The sequence below is a fragment of the Rhopilema esculentum genome, chromosome 4 (assembly GCF_057945365.1).
Source record: "Rhopilema esculentum isolate cy_ngs chromosome 4, ASM5794536v1, whole genome shotgun sequence".
In the NCBI taxonomy this organism is placed as follows: domain Eukaryota; kingdom Metazoa; phylum Cnidaria; class Scyphozoa; order Rhizostomeae; family Rhizostomatidae; genus Rhopilema; species Rhopilema esculentum.
Genome location: NC_142818.1, coordinates 5498990 through 5513125, shown reverse-complemented (window position 1 = coordinate 5513125; position 14136 = coordinate 5498990). Strand labels below are relative to the sequence as shown.

Here is a 14136-nt window from a genome sequence, read left to right as displayed (position 1 = left end):
GAAACTAAAGGTTATACCATACAGCTTTGTTCTTGTGTTTATAGGACACGTACGATAATAGATATGCTCACAAGAGTGAAGAGTTTCAAAGCTGCCTCGGAACACTAGCAAGATGCATTTTGAGACTTGCATCTGGATATCCCACTGGTGAACATGGCTACTATGTTAAGTATCGTATAGAGGCTGTCACTTTAAGAAATTCTGCAGTGGAAAAATATGGAAAAGAAGCAAGTTTCAATGAAATGGGAAGGTATGCACCAGGTTGAATTTATGAAAATCTCTTAAAACAATTTTTTTCTCAATTTGAGCTTGTCTCTGTAACAGGTAAATTCCTGACTAGATCGATTCAGATACCATGGGCAGGCAAAAAGCTCGAATTTTGCAGCAAAAGCCCACTTGATAGCTCTCAAAGTCTCTAAGTTGTAACGGTAATGGTTTTCTCAAATGAAAAAACTGATACCCATCTTGTTATGTAGGATCAAAGTTTGTAGACAAACCCTGGTAGATATTTTGTTTTATTATATTGGAGTATAAACGTAGAACTCTTGGCTTTTCAATTTTTTCTTCCAACTCATGAAGTGAAAATTTTGCAGTTATCTATCGTAGTTAGCAGTCAGTGGGACAACAACAGTGCTGTAACTACACCCATCTTCGATATATCGTACTTTCCATGAAAGCAAGTTTGTTTCGAATTAACAAAAGTTGGCTTATGTTAGAACAGTCATGAATAGACAAATCTTACTCGAATTAAGGAATGTTCCGCTTTCCAGGCAGTGGAATTATCGCAGTGTTTGGCCTGCTCTTGCAGGATTCTTAAGCAAATTTTAGTTAAAATATTTCGTCTTTGTACCTTCGTGATCAAATATTAAAAGAAATTATAATCTTACAGGACAGTTGAAGGGATTTTTCGAAGCCTGAATAACCTTCAAGAGCACATGCACCAATCTTTTTTCATGTACCTTTTGCCAGCCGGTAATAGGTACATTTCTATTGCACTGTATATGCCTGTACTTGGATGCATCCTCATTGGTCCATTGCTACATGCTGTTAAACTATGGATGGAAGTAACAAAGCCAGATACTGTTTCCAGCAAAGGGGCCCCTGAGGTTAGTGCTGGCTTAATATTTTTATTATTTGGCTCCATTTTGTTCTGTTCAAGGCTGCATAAAATATTTTTATGCTTGGAAAAATTTTCTTTTCTAAAATGTTCCTGCCACAATTAAAGTTTATTTGTTTATCAAAGCTTTATTATCATGACCCAGAACTTTTATCTTTGTAAAATACACCTGTCAGCGAATCATGCTGGAAAAATTGGTGCCTACTTGTGTATCAATCATGCACGCTTTTTTATGACTTCTTGCTTTTTGGGTCTAAAAGTTTATTTTTGTGCAAGACTGCCGGGTAGGGTGAAGTCCACGTTGCCAGGGTACGGACAGTCCACTTTTCATGTCCTCTGTAAACCAGGAACTTGCCTCCCTTTCTATCTTTTCTTGTCTGAATTCAGAATTTTACTGACACGCGATGCCCAGATGGATCATATCCAAACTGGACCCATTTAGTAGCAGCTTGATAATTGCAGTAAATATCTTATATGATAAGGTCCCGCATACTCAAAGTACAAGCAAAAGCGTTCTATTCCTATTCGGAGTGGTTCTAAAGCCTGGTTCCCACTTGGTCGTTTGGGTCGTTTGGGTCGTTTGAGTCGTCAGAGTCGTTCCTGAAAGAAACGAACGACCCAAAGAACACATTAGTTTCCACTTGGTCGTTTGAGTCTTTCGAGTCGTTTGTTGTTGATGCTGTTCATTGCTTCGCTCCTTTAATTTTGGCGGCATGCGTGGAAGGAACGATGGTAGCATTTGATAAACAACAACTGATGTTGCAAAGTCAACTATTTATACCTCTGGTGACTTTGTACAGACGACGATGTTAGATCACTAAATTTGAGTGCAATAGCTTGCCATGATTTGATATTTTTGTATTTACTTTTAAACTCTTTCCAGTAATTGTTATAATGGCACTCGTATTTTTGAACTTCTTCCATAAAGCTTGCTGTGAAATATTCAGCCATCTTGTTGTTGTTCTAGTCAAACACGCGGTTACAAGAAAATCTCCTATTCTTGAAGAAAAAGTTATTAAAGCGTGGGTCGTTTGAGTCGTTTGTCGGTTTCCACTTGCAAAAAGTCATTCATGCGTGGGTATTTTGGGTCGCGGAGATAGAATTTTTTCTATCTCTGCGACAACTGTCGTTTGAGTCTTTCGGGTCTTTTGGGTTGTTGGCAGGTATGTTTCTACTGAGTCTTTTCAGTCGTTTGGGTATTTTCTAACGACCCAAACGACCCAAACGACCAAGTGGGAACCAGGCTTAAACAGTCTTGTTTCCTTGCTCATCAAGCGTAAATTGGTTTATATAACAGATTATCTATCTTATGTGTTAGGAGCGAGATTTTTTTCCAAGTACGCTGTCGTGTTAAAAAAAGTTTGCAATTGTACAATGACTCATTCTTTTCATTTTTGACCTTTTTTAAGCTAAAATAAATTCATCACAATTTTTTCAATTAAATGAAAAGCAGTTCATAAAATACAGACTTAATTTGCAATATGAAGTCAGAATATGAAATAAAAAGATAATAAGGGATTAGAGAAAGAAAAATAGTATTAAATGTTTCTGTTGGTTGTTGATATGAGACTAATGCCCTCATCAAAATGACTAGGCTGTCCCTACTCGTAATCGAGCAGATATAAAGTGACGGGCAACGTAGAAACTGATTGTCACGGTACCTGTGAAGACAATATATTCAATGGTGTAAAAACTATTAGCGGAAAGGTTTTTCTTAAAACGCGAATATATGCTAAATGACCTTGAATCTAACAGTCTAATTTAGTTTGTATTTTCAACTTTATTCCTTATCAAATTAACTGAGTTTGATGAAATGAGATGTTATTTTTTTATTAAAGACACCTGTCTTGCTATAGGTTTTTCGAAAGCATATTAAAACGAGGTAGCTCCTTGCAAATTTTATAAGTAGTTCAATTTATTACAAAAAGAGAGACTCGTCTAGTTCAATGATGTTTTGTTACAATATATTTGTTCCCTGTGAAATATTTGTCAATTGATCGCCAAATGTTTGCACCCCGTTGAGGCCTCTTACATTTCGTGTTTATCTAAGTTCAGTGTCGTTTTTTCTTATTCCTAAATTTTTCTTTCCTCAGTTTTTCTTTTCAATTTTCCATTTTCTATTTTTCAATGAGGCTCCAAAGTTGTAGTTTCTATCCATGCCTTCAACAACATATGCTGCATACTGCTTGATGCTGCATATTTTATTGTCAGCCAATCCCCCTTCCCCCGCTTATCTTGCAGTAATATCAAGCCGCTATAGCATTTTTAGCTATAAAGCTAGGATAAATCATGTCACAAGTGAGTAGCTAGTAGTCACAGAGGGTAAAGATTTGCTTTTTGTTGTTTGAAGAGAACACATGGACATAATTTTCTATTCGGTATTTGCCATTTCTCATCTCTTCTTTTCAACATTCCTGAATGTCATTTTCTAATGTTTCTATACTGTTTCGCTGTTGCAAGCTTTTATTTGCGGTTCGCCTCGTTTTTTCCCGACACTTTCATGTCTTTTCCGTTGAACATATTTCTAAAATACGGTTTGCAAAACACCTACACAATTTTCCTCTGCTGATAGAGTTATCTTTCACCACTGACAGACAGTGGCGGTGCCAGCTATTACAGAGTGGGAGAGTAATGGGCGTGGCCAGTGTGACCACGCCCCTTTTGCCTCGTTCCAGTGATTCGTCCCTTTCCTTGGGAAATTTGATCTACCCCTACCCAGCACTTTTTAATCCAGTTTTAGAATATATAAACTATATTTTCAGAAAAGTGAGGAGGTAATTACCCCCCCCCCATACCACCCCTTGGCGCGGCCACTGCTTACAGATAACTCTAACCCTATTTCTTTAAGTTGTTAGGGATAGAGTCAGACCTGTCAACTCTCCCGGTCTTACCGGGAGACTCCAGATTTTGCTTGCTTTTTCTTGGTCTTCCGGTTTTTGATAATTTTCTCCCTGTTTTTTTCTTGTCTTCCAGCAGAGGTTTTCTTTTAACAAAAAAGATTGAAATTACTTTCTTCGAGACAAAGTTTTCTGTTGGGGTTTAAAAATTAACGAAAACGTTAAATCCATTAGGAATACGCTACCCATGATAATTGTTGCCATTAACTGTTTGTCCAACATGACTTTTTTGACAGGTATGTTGTTTACAAATTAAACAAAATCCAGGGATCTCCCTGTTTTTGGTCAAATCTCCCTGTTTTTCTCAATAAAAAATCTGAAATCTCCAGGTTTTAAAAATTAAACGTTGACAGGTCTGTAAATGATGAAAGAAAAGAGGAAAATGCAGCTAAGGGAAGAGAATGTATGCTTACAGTTTTGATTATCGATATTCTGCGATTAATGAAGGAGCTACAAAAAATGCCACAAAGACATAGTCATGATGCCTGTTGTTATTCTGAAAAAGAAACAAACCATTATATCATTATTGAGTTCTTATTTAGATGCTTTAACAGGAGCCTGGATAATTAAAACGGAAAGGGTATTTCCCCCAGCTTCAAAAAGGATATTGCCGCGAGCTTCCGTCGTTCGCCTTCGTACTGATAATATTTCCCAAATCTAAAACAAACAAATTCAATTGTAATGCTACTGGTTACGGTTACATTAGCCTTGATAACCAATTGTATTCAGAAAGCGTACCGAGCAGTAAGTTGTCTACTCTGATAAATTTTGAAAAACCCACCAATGAAATTTCAAATTGCTAATTACAAGTTGAAGCCTCACCTAGTTACAGCGTAACAGGAATCAGTTTATGGGCTAGAATGGCCTAGGCGTCTTAAGACAAACATTGTCATTTATTTGCAATATTTACATTGTAATATTGGAACTTACAAAATTTTAAGTACGTACAGTAATGTAAAGAGCTGAGTTAAAAGACACGTGACCTGAACAAAGCCATAATCAACGTATTTATTAAATGAATATTTGATACTCTTATGAACCAAGCGAGAGCACTCCTTGTACTAAGATAACTAGCTTGTTTGCATGTTTTATACCCAAAGGTTTCCTATCAAAAAAGCTTTATTAATGTCTCAAAAGAACTTTCAAAATACTTGAGGGGTCTTTGTTATCCTCATTCCTGCACGAAGATTTTATTGATAAGATTTTGCCAATATTGCAAATCCATGATATAACTACATCAAGGCTGCTGCTTGTTCAGTTAAATATTGTTTTATATCTTAGCCTCTCGGTATTATTTTTGTTTATAATGTACAAACTTTTTTAAGGCCCCGAATTATCTTTATCTACAGAAAAATGATTAGCCAAAATATCATGCTTCACTTATTTTTACCAAAAAATATGGGATGGGTGAGTAGGGAGTAACTAAAATTAAGCAGAATCACATAAAATCTGAGCCATGCTTTGTTCCAAAAATGACTCTAAACGTTTTAAAAAAGATTTTCTAAAATATACAAATTTCTTCCAAATGTTGAACTAAGAGGTTGTGCTTCACAATTACAGCTAGGTCTCGGTAGACCACATCAATTTCTTCGCAGATAGCAGATCTTCGCCCCCTAGCCCGTATCCATTCAATCATTTCCCGTTCATGCTCCTCTTCCTGATCAACCTCTCTGTATTTATTTTTCCTTCTTTTTATTCCTTCAGTTCTTTCTGGAGGTGCTTTTGGAAGTTTTATGCTGGCACGGTTTGTTTTCTTTTTTGAAAGATCATCTAAGCTCACCACTTCTTCCGTTATTTTGTCTGTTTTTTTAATGTCTGTATTTTTGTCTGTATCTAGACTGGGATCCGCTGTTGGCAACGCTGAGGTGTCCGCGTTCTCCTTTTCATCGCTTTTACTTGAGACAAATTTTTCCTCTTCCTTTTCTACTTGAGACATTTCTTTTAATGTATCAAAATCATTTGCTAAATTCTCTAATGCTTCTTGCAACCCTAATTTTCTCTCAACTGTCACATCACCAGTTTTATTTCTCTTGCTTCCATTGTGTTCTGTTAGCTTGTCTTTCTTCTTTTCAGGATCATAAGGCCGTGACATCTTCCCGATTGGGGGCAAGATGCTATATTCTTTCATCCTTAATCCCCGCCCTTGTGAATCTATTTTTTCTGCTTCATTTGTTAATATGCAATTTGCTCTCCTTAAAATGTCTTTGTCATTCTTGATCGCTGCAGAAACTTTATCTTGTGTCAAAAGATCTTTCACTTGCATATTTATGTTTATAGGCGGTAAACGTACCCTCGGATTGTTTTCTACGTTTAGCCCCTTTGCCCCTCGTAACACGACAGGTTTAAGATGGAATTCACGCATATTATTGCCATTTTTATTTTTATTCTGATCTTTTTCACCTCTTTGATGCATTTTACCAGGAAGTGGTATTGGGTTCGCTACTAAGTCTCCCTCTTGCAGTTGTGGTAGCCGAAAGTTATCAACATCAAGCACACTGGGATCCTGCCTTGTATTGAATGCCCTGTCGAAAGACTTGTGGTAGTTACTGTACATTTCGGACCTCTTTTGCATGACCGTTCCAGAGTCATTAATAGAATGACGATTTTATCGCCTGTACTGCAAAGAAGACAAATATCAATATAACTTATGTTGAAAATAATGGTAAAATCAACATTTGGTATTACAATAACCGAATGATATTCAAAGAACTTGATATATTTTCCACCTTCTCTGTACGCGTATTACAATCGAAAGAAATGCACTTGCGTTATTTGATAGTTCCAGCTCCATGGCGCAAAAGGTTGCCCCTGTGTATCATTCCTTAGTTAAGGCATAAGCATTGTTTTACATTCATGTGACAAACAGTCTCAGGCGTGCAATTCTGTTTTTCTCCAGTGTTTTTTTAATCATCATTAAGTATTCGTGTATGCGGAAAGGAATCTATGTTCCTTGTTCATAACTGCATATTTTACTTAACTACTTGCCTGGAAAGCTATTGATTAGCTATTGAAAGCTATTTATTAATTGTTATTTTTTTCCGCAGATTCTGGTGTCTGCTACCGTATTCTTGGCATCTTCGATAGGTCTAAGTTACGGCTACCGTTATTTGCTGTCATCTATAGTATTTCAAGAAGAGGCTGGCCTCAACATCGAAAAAGAAGCAATACTCAATATCGTTTTGGCTCCTATTGCTTTGATTTTCAGTATGGGGTGAGCTATTCTTATTTCTCTACATTAAATTTTTTAAAATGATTCGCAGTATTTCAAAATGCTGCTGTTGTGTTTCGCCTACCGCAGAATTAAAACCCTACTGATCTATCTCAATTTTGAATTTTTTTTTGCATCCACAATGGGTTTTCGTATCTTCTTTCTTCGTTATCTGATGTCTTTTTGGTGCCGTTCAATATGGAGACTCGGTGACTGCAAGTTCCTTCTCATAATCGGCATTTTCGAGTTTCTTGATTTAACTTTAAAATATTAATGCTTAAACAATGCATTAAGAAGAAATTATCTTTTCAAAAATCCAAGATCATCGTGCTCGAAAACGCGTAAACTGCGTATAATTTACGTTGCCATGAAGTTTTGAATAATAAACTAACACGGGATTGGTAGCAGGTGTTATACTCTAAAGCAACGACGTAATTGAGATTTAAAGCTTTCCTTTCGACAAAACCTTCAAATATTTTGAATAAAGAAATAAATTAGTAATTGCCACCATGATCACACAATATTAATTATTATATGAATGCAATAAAAACAGCCTTATCCGTAACCTACTTTAATTTTTTGACTATTTCAACTTCCGGTCTAAAAACTCAGGCTATACCATCCTAATCAATATCGGCCGTAAATTTGCAAAATTCACTTTCAAAACTCTTAAACCTCTCTCTTACACCAATTTATCTCGCAAGCCACGAATCTACATTCCTTTAAAGACGAAGTCATGCTGTTTTTGGCATCGAAGCCACCGAGATACGCACAACGTCCGAACTATGATATGAATATCAATTTTACTTTTTTTAAATATCATCAGCACTCTACCCTCCTTACTTCAACGGATACCTAAACTACAATTTTCATTTTTCGTTTCCTTTTTAGCCCTGTTAGTCCAAAGGGACAAGGGGGTGTATTACCACCCGACAAAGGACTTTACCAGACCAACTTTTTCTAGCTCATTTTTTGGTGTAGAGTTTAAATCTGGATGTTGATCGGGCGGAAGAGGGGGCTTTTCCGAGATACAGGGGGTTTTGTCCGAAAACTGGTATACAGCCTGTGAATGAGTTGTAAATGACCACCGGAAGAGGAGCTTTACAAAACCCATCTTTCCTAGACCAGTTTTTGGTGTAGAATTAAAAAAACATTGGAAAGGGTGGGAGAGGATGCTTTTCAATGATACGGGGGGCCTTGTCCAAAAGCTGGGATGTAGCGTGTGGATGAGTTACCCAAGGTTACCCAAGAAAACTATACCAGACCAACTTTTCATAGACTAATTTTTGGTGCAGAATTCCAAGCTGAAAGTTGATCGGATGGAAGAGGACGCTTTTCTGAGAAACAGGGGGGGGGTAGGGTTTGTCAAAAACTGGGATAAGGCTGCTGAACGTCCTATAAATAGATCGACCTTTTTCTCAGGCGTATTTAGCAAATTAATCATATCCAGTGGACATAGACTAGCACTGCTGTCAGAACTGGGGCTCTTGGGTCATCTGCTTTTGGAAAAAGAATTATTGAATCAGTTTGGTCTGCGAGTTATCTCTACAACATTCAAACCTGAAACTATAACAGATTTACATTAGCTTCCCTTGTCGAGATAACAATTTCAAGATCATAAGCTACCATGTCGTTAATTTCTCCTTCACCTGGACTAACACTGAATTGTCCAGTGTCCGTATAATCTTCATCATCTAGACTTTCTTGACAACTAATTGGTGCAAAAGTCCTTCTTATACCTTTGGATATGGCTCTTCTATCCGGTCTCCAAAGGCTTGCAATATAGTTCGAGCGTAGTTGTGCTTCCTAAAGCAAGCGCCTGGAGGCATACAGATAGATCTGCAGTATTCTTGTCTCTTGCAAATATTCTTTGAAAAAGCTTCCCTCTTACATAATTCACATCATCAAGTCGTTTATCTCACACAGCCAGCATATGTATTTCTTGAAACCTTTGACAAAATTGGCAATCGGCTCAACGACTGTGCCAAACTAGCTGAAGGTTGCTAGAAACTACTAGTTGTCTTTCATTGCATTCCAGAAGATCCATTTGCCTTAAAACAGAAAATACGGTACGTAATCGTTGCCTATAAATGCGTCGAGGCAAGCAAGTACTATTATTGAATGGTGGAGAGAACACATGCTAAAAGATCGTAGCGATTTCTATTTTTACCATTGCTTCTATCTGTCAGTATATGAAGGCTTGGCATATTACTTACTAGAAGGATGATGGGCCCTTCAATGTCAAAAAGCAAGATCTCACAATACCCTTTGATGTATCGACCCTGATTGACGCTGTGCTCATAGCGTAGTAGGGAGCAGATTTTAGTGTGCTTCCTTGTAATTGCCATGCAGTTTCTCCACAGCATTAACTCCATCTCTACTCAGTCTTCAACATCCTTTTCTGCAAAACACATTACCCTCTCTCCGAGTGCAGGTGCATTTTCCACCCATACTTTATCGGTCAACTGAAACAGATTTGCTAGCTACATAACTGGGAAATGCAATGTACTCTGGTGGCATCCTGGTGACATTGTCTTTGACAACCAATAATCTCTCAATGAAAGGTGCAGAAGCAAATTACTCAATGCTGCAGTGAGTTCTCTTGAGGTATGTCGTAGGTATCACAGATGATGCCAGTTTCTACGTTATTAATCCGGTGGCAGCAATTTGATCAATTGCCAGAGTACCAGAAACTTTTCCGAATCTTTGACCGACAAATCTAAAACGACTTGATGCTGTGAATGATGTAAGAGAGAAGCTTCTTGGAAGAATATTTGCAAGAGACAAGAAAACTGCAGATCAATCTGTATGCCTCTAGGCGCTTGCTTTAGGAAGCACATCTACGCTCGATCTATATTGCAAGCCTTTGGAGACCGGATAGAAGAGCCATATCCAAAGATAAAAAAGGGCTATTGCATCAGTTAGATGTCAAGAAAGTATAGATGATGAAGATTATACGGACACTGAACAATTCAGTGACAGTGCAGGTGAAGGAGAAATTAACGACATGGTAGCTTATGATCTTGAAATTGTTATCTCGACAAGGGAAGCTAATGTAAATCTGTTATAGTTTCAGGTTTGAATGTTGTAGAGATAACTCGCAGACCAAACTGATTCAATAATCCAAAAGCAGATGACCCTAATTTCATCCCTCTCTTTGAGTCAAGAACCCCAGTTTTTGACAAACCCTACCTCCCCCCCCCCCCGTATCTCAGAAAAGCGTCCTCTTCCATCCGATCAACATTCAGCTTGGAATTCTGCACCAAAAATTGATCTAGGAAAAGTTGGTCTGGTAAAGTTAGGTAACCATTGTTAGCTCATTCACACACTACATCCCAGCTTTTGAACAAGGCCCGTATCATGGAAAAGCATCCTCTCCCATCCTTTTTTTTTAATTCTACACCAAAAACTGGTCTAGGTAAGGTTGGTTTGGTAAAGCTCCTCTTCGGTTGGTCATTGACAACTCATTCACAGGCTGCATACCAGTTTTTCGACAAAACCCCTTGTATCTCGGAAAAGCCCCCTCTTCCGCCCGACCAACATCCAGATTTGAATTCTACACCAAAAACTGAGCTAGAAAAAATTAGTCTGTTTAAGTCCTTTGTCGGGAGGTAAGGCATCCCTTGTCCCTCTGGACTATGTGATTCCTGATCTTTTTCTGTCCTCACAATATGAAAGGATCAAAACCAATAAGATAATCATTTTTATTATGATTTTTTTTACATTGCATGTTTTGTTTGGTTGTGATATCCAAAAAGGTTCCGATTGCTTCTTTTCTTTGTTATGTAGATGTCGCTTTTTCATGTCAACAATTGTTTGTGCCTCAAAACAAATTCAATACATTTTGAAAATGTTGAAGAGGAAATCAAATGAAAGATCTACTCGCGTGTAGGAAGTGGGGTATTTTTTGTAGGAAATACCGTCGTTGATTATACCATGTTGTTTCTTTTATGAAAACTATTGCTCACCAGTATGTCATATAAGGTTTGATACCATAAGCAGAGCTATACTCTCTTTTAGGGTAAAGAACAGGGAGGTTCTTAGTTGCTAATCAGAGTTTCACGCTTAATGTGATTTTCAAGCAGGTTCATCATACTAGGTTTCTTTTTGTGGAACCTGAAAGAAATTCCTATGTAATAATTTGCTAATTTTTAATTGTCATTTATTGGAAAGGCTTTTTTCATAAATAAAATTTGGTTTCAAAAACATATTAGAGGTTTTTCTTTCATCAATAGGAACAAAGTTTATCTGAATAACTAGAAAAGCTAATCCTTGCGCTTTTGTCAATTTTCTTTGAACGAGAATTGTAAACCTTCTCTGGGAAACAACCAACTGTTTCACGTCATAAATTCAGTTTTAGCACGGATTGCGCATATGCTAAACTCTGTTGTAACAAGCGGTTTGTGCATATGCTCAAGAAATCTAACATATGGCTTTCGAAATATCTTTTACTTACAAAACTTATTACGTCTGAGATTTTTATGTAATTTGCTAGAAAGCATCAGCAAATGTGATGTTACAGCTAAATTCATTTAACAACTATGATCCAAACCCAGATACATTTAAATGAATATTTTGCAAGTGATGTTTTGTTTTTGAGCATTACAACACCAATCTTAAATTCCATCTTTCTGAATCTGAATTCTGAGTTCAAGCTTTACTGTTTTTAGTTTAAATGCATAGAGCACTGTCGCTACCTGTTTTTGCGATGCTGAAGCCATTGTCGATTTGATTCTATGCTGTTACATTGGAGAAGTTTATCCAATTTGTATGTTTTTAGTTGACACAAAACTACTTTGAATGCTTATTTGCCTGTTTTAGTAAACATACCTGTAGAAAGGATTTTCTTCTTTGCTTATCAATTGATCACACTTGTTCAGTTTGAGTTCACACTTCACTTTACTCAACCAATCATTTATGTTGTGAAGGTATCTTGCGAAGGTATTTATGTATTTAAAAATAAAGTCTTTCTTTCTAAAAACAAGCACTGTTTTCAGCACATAAGCCCATAGACTTTGTTAAATTGGTTTAGATCCAAGCTGGTACTAGCCTTATAAGTATAATGCGTCTTTGGACTCCAAGATCAGAAATGTTTTGCTCTGTATATAGCCATTTTAGACAGTGTTACATTTAATAGCAAAACAATCGCCAATATAAAGCAGCTTACAACTATAATGCCGATATGAAAACGTTTTCTTACGGTATTTTTCTTGTTACATCCAACACATCGCTTTGTAACCATATCTGTTTTTCCTGCGAGCCATTTGCTAACATTTAGGTTTGTTCTGCTCTATTTGCGAGTAGTCTTGATATTCAACAGCTTTTTTTTCAAGTAATTACCCCCATCTGTTTGTTGCTCAGCAAGTTCTAGGGCAGGTGCTGCTCTGATAATTTCAACCTGCTTTTCTTCGTATTCACAATCTCACTGAATCTTTATTTCAGCTGGCATTGTTGGTTATATTTTCTACTCTGTTGGTCCAGCAAGTACTTGCCACGAATTTAGAGTCAATCACTATTAGTGAACAGAAATGTACTGCGGAATACTGCTTTGTGCCAAGGGCGCTATCATAGAAGAACCAGCACTTATTTTACGTAACTTAACCTACTATGCAAATTTGCACTTTGCAGGTTTGTTGATCGTAGGAGCCTCGAAATAATAATAACCGAGGCTGCCTATTGTATTTGTTTTTCAAAATTAAATAGTGTAAACTTCATGCAAAAGATTTGAAAGCAAATTATTTGCAAACAAAATTTTGCTGCAGCGGAGAGAAACTTAGCTGGATCCTTTTGCAAATATTGCCTGTGATATCATTCTTCGATTTATTAGAATTTTCTTCCTCTATGAAAAAAGCTTCAACTCTTTATTGTTACTAAACCTATACAAGTAAAAGTAAGCTTAATGCCAATAATAAAAATAAAATATGAGACAGGCACGGCTGAAAAATTTTTTTCCAATCTATGATTTGCTTATACAGCAGACAAGCCTGTTATTTACCAATCAGCTATCGAAAAACTGTAAACTCTGTAAAAAATCGAAAATCTTCCTGAATTTGTATTCCTTACTGTAATTATTTTAGTCACTGCTCCTTCTACCTTGGTCACTACTCTCACTCATTACTAAAGCTAGACGTAGAGCACTTCTTCCTTCTGTTTCGTATCAAGTTGATAAATCGATTTTCTTTGACCACACCTATTGACCTTTGACCACACCTATTGATCTTTGACCACACCTTTGACCTTTGACCACATCTATTGATCTTTGACCACACCTATTGACCTTTGACCACACCTATTGGACCTTTGCTTTGTGATTTCACCTGACGTGCTATTGCTATCGTCTAGTCTTTATATTCTCCTTCATCTCCCCGCTAGGGCTCAACTATGTATACTTTCATACATTTTGTCTTATGGTATATTACATTATTATTTTCTTTTCCCTTTGGTCGGTCGGTCACTTAAGCACCCCTGTCTCCCTTGTTCCGTTTTCATCCCAACACTAGCCCTCTACACCAGCCCTCTATTTATGATCGAGAACACAATGCGAATTAGCCTTAAGTTGCCGATTAGATACTTAACAATAGATCTTATGTGTAGTCCAACCAATGGGAAATTTGAATGGCCAACGGAATACGTCGGGACATGGTGCCTTTTATGCCCTCACGATCTCCCAAACAGTGTTCTGTAGGTAGTATCTAGAGTCCATTAGTATTTCATCAGAATTTCAGCTGTTTTTCTCGTTCACGCAGGTCTCTATACATTTGTTCCTATACATTGCAAGTCACAATTTCTGTGTGTTTCTTGAAACAGCCTTCTCCTTGAGGTAGTTTAATATTTTTTACTCTCTTTTCATCTTGTTTCCTAGTAAATCATCTTTTCATTTCTAATCGCCATTTGCTTTGGATCTTATGGCTTCT

The 14136-nt window shown here is 37.0% G+C and overlaps 2 protein-coding genes across 7 annotated transcripts in view; one reads left to right on the top strand and one right to left on the bottom strand.

Annotated features, from left to right (window-relative positions):
* LOC135691429 (GPI-anchor transamidase component GPAA1) overlaps positions 1–14136 on the top strand; it is a 44111-nt gene that overhangs the window by 5538 nt on the left and 24437 nt on the right. For 4 of the 5 annotated variants that reach the window (XM_089115987.1, XM_089115988.1, XM_089115990.1 and 1 more), the window contains 3 exons: positions 45–250; positions 890–1106; positions 7059–7225. In XM_089115987.1, the coding sequence (XP_088972113.1) occupies positions 45–250; positions 890–1106; positions 7059–7225 (590 nt within the window). Of the gene's footprint in view, positions 1–44; positions 251–889; positions 1107–7058; positions 7226–12664; positions 12806–14136 lie in introns of those variants that run through there. The other variant, XM_089115991.1, reaches the window with a different exon arrangement.
* On the bottom strand, positions 2837–12672 carry LOC135691437 (uncharacterized). 2 transcript variants are annotated; one of them, XM_065209304.2, is made up of 2 exons: positions 12423–12672; positions 2837–6631 (listed from the first exon to the last, which is right to left on the bottom strand). In XM_065209304.2, exon 2 carries the CDS (start codon positions 6584–6586, stop codon positions 5516–5518), a length of 1071 nt encoding a protein of 356 aa, XP_065065376.2. In that variant the 5' UTR covers positions 6587–6631; positions 12423–12672; the 3' UTR covers positions 2837–5515. The 2 variants fall into 2 exon arrangements, with proteins under 2 accessions (XP_065065376.2, XP_065065377.2); XM_065209305.2 differs by having other exon boundaries at positions 2837–6626.

Coding starts and splice junctions, on each gene's coding strand:
- LOC135691437 (XM_065209304.2), bottom strand. CDS start 6,586: ATGCAAAAGAGGTCCGAAATGTACAGTAACTACCACAAGTCTTTCGAC.